Here is a 2,240-nt window from a genome sequence, read left to right on the forward strand (position 1 = left end):
AAATGTTCCTCACTGTTTAAGGAAACATTTGGAAACTTGAGGTGAAGTTCTGAAAGTCTGAATGACATCTGTGCCAATTAAGCATCACAAATGGGTTTGTGAGAGATGTTTCATTCCGTCTACCTGTGTCTTCCTCCTCCAGGTGTGGTCTGTGGACAGGCCCCACTGGCTTCCAAGATTTCCGGTGGAGTTTCTGTGGCGTCGGCCGGTGCATGGCCGTGGATGGCCAGCTTACTGAAGAACGGCCAGCACATGTGTGGAGGGACGCTGGTGTCTGAAAAGGACGTGCTGACCAACGCCAACTGCTTCTCAGGGTACRCTGAAGCTGAGCATGACAGGAGAAGAAAAATGACAACATTATACATTATTACCATTAATAAAGACAACTTGATTTTTAAACTGGTAAAATAATTTTCTGTTCCGCTCTAATTCAGTCCATCCTCTCTCCCTCAGCCCCCCTAACGCCTCTGAGTGGACGGTCGTGTTGGGTCGGCTACATCAGAACGGCGTGAACCAGTTTGAGGCGTCGTTTGATGTGGTAAATATCAGCGTGAGCAACCTGACGGGAACCAACATCGCAGTGCTGACGCTGTCGTCCCCCCCCACCCTGAACAAATACATTTGGCCGATCTGCCTGGGCAACGGAAGAACATTCCCAGAGGGAGCCGTATGCTGGGCCGCCGGCTGGAGCSCTGGAGCAGGAGGTGATGCTGGACTAATCATGAGAACCAATGCAGATCAAACCACTTTACCAGAAATTACAGCTTCTTTATTTTCTCCAACTTTAGGGGAGGAACCTTTGCAGCAGTTCCAGACAACAGTGCTAAATTGTGGGGATGCATCAACAGCAGACAGCATGTGCACACAAGACTTTACTCTGGGACAGGTACACCGGTGGTTTATGAGGAATTCTGAATTTGTGTTTTCCAGAATTATAAAAAATAATTTAAGCTGCTAAAAGTGTAGGGTTAKGGTTAGAATGTGGGGAAACTAGAGGGACTTTGGTTGTTGGTAAGATGGTTTAAAAGGTTGAGTCAGAATATTTATACGTCTTCTCTCTGTTTCAGGGCGACTCTGGTGGTCCGCTCATGTGCAAGCAGGACGGCTCCTGGTTCCAGGCAGTGGTGCTTTCATATAATACCTCCAACAGAAGGAAACGGGCCAGCATGAAGATCTTTGAAAAACTGAACCGTTTTCAGTCTTTTCTGACCAAGACACTGGGATCGTTCTTATCTCCAGCAGCCGCCGTCACCGCCGTCACCACCAACATTACAAATACCACAAATACCACAACCCTCAATCCCATGACAACCAGTGGGGTGACAATGCCTCACTTCCCCTCTGTCCTCTTAGGCCATCTTCTCCTCTTAGCTTTATGTCTCCAAGTCTTCACATAAGCAGCATTTACACTGTCTGATTTACAAGATATGACACAGAGAAAGCAGGTGATGGTGTTTTAATTTTAGCCCAAAATGCTCCCTGGTAATATACAGCGTGTTTCTGGTTTTGGTTATTCAAAGCAGATCTAAAGGATCAGAAGTGTTTGGCAGCAACTTTCAATCTGAAAACATTTTTCTTTTCATCCACAGAAGAAACTAAAAACATAAAACAAAAATAGTTTAAAGGCTAAATGGTTGTAAAACAGCTGAAACACTGGGTGCCTTTAAATCTCAACTTAAAACTCACCTGTTTAGAGTTGCTTATGGCTAAATTAGGGTTACAGTGGGTTTTGATGTCTTCCATCTTTTTATGTCTTTAATGTTTTAAATTTCTTCTTCTTTCTTTTCAACGTTTTAATGATGTAATGTTTTTTGTTTTTTTGTTTTATTTTGTTTTTTTTATTTTTTTTTAAATCTCTCTCTTTCTCACTGATTATTTCTGTTTTTATTTTAATTATGTAAAGCACTTTGAAATGCCTTGCTGCTGAAATGTGCTATACAAATAAAATTTGATTGATTGATTGATTGAAAATCAACCTTGAAAAATCAAAACAAAAATGTATCAGATCTATAAAGATTAACCAAAAGAAATGTACTCAAAAAAAGCAAAGTTCAATCATATCCAGTTTTCTTGAAATGTCATTTTTACCGGATTACCGCTATATATTGTAAACATGACTTGTTTCCGTTTTTCTATTAAAACAAATCATTTTATATTATCATGCACACTGCTATGATGCTGATTCAATATTTTGATTGAGGTTTATTTATAAATATATCTGGATAAATTATAATTGTGCT

The 2,240-nt window shown here is 40.6% G+C and overlaps 1 protein-coding gene across 1 annotated transcript; it reads left to right on the top strand.

Moving 5' to 3' along the window:
• Positions 1 to 6: 6 nt before the first annotated feature.
• LOC108165988 (transmembrane protease serine 9-like) lies at positions 7 to 1,630 on the top strand. The gene is made up of 4 exons (XM_017303431.1): positions 7 to 314; positions 454 to 704; positions 789 to 886; positions 1,068 to 1,630. Exons 1-4 carry the CDS (start codon positions 106 to 108, stop codon positions 1,395 to 1,397), a joined length of 888 nt encoding a protein of 295 aa, XP_017158920.1. The 5' UTR covers positions 7 to 105; the 3' UTR covers positions 1,398 to 1,630.
• The last annotated feature ends 610 nt before the right edge of the window (positions 1,631 to 2,240 follow it).

Source organism: Poecilia reticulata, unplaced genomic scaffold (genome assembly GCF_000633615.1).
Source record: "Poecilia reticulata strain Guanapo unplaced genomic scaffold, Guppy_female_1.0+MT scaffold_271, whole genome shotgun sequence".
Lineage (NCBI taxonomy): Eukaryota > Metazoa > Chordata > Actinopteri > Cyprinodontiformes > Poeciliidae > Poecilia > Poecilia reticulata.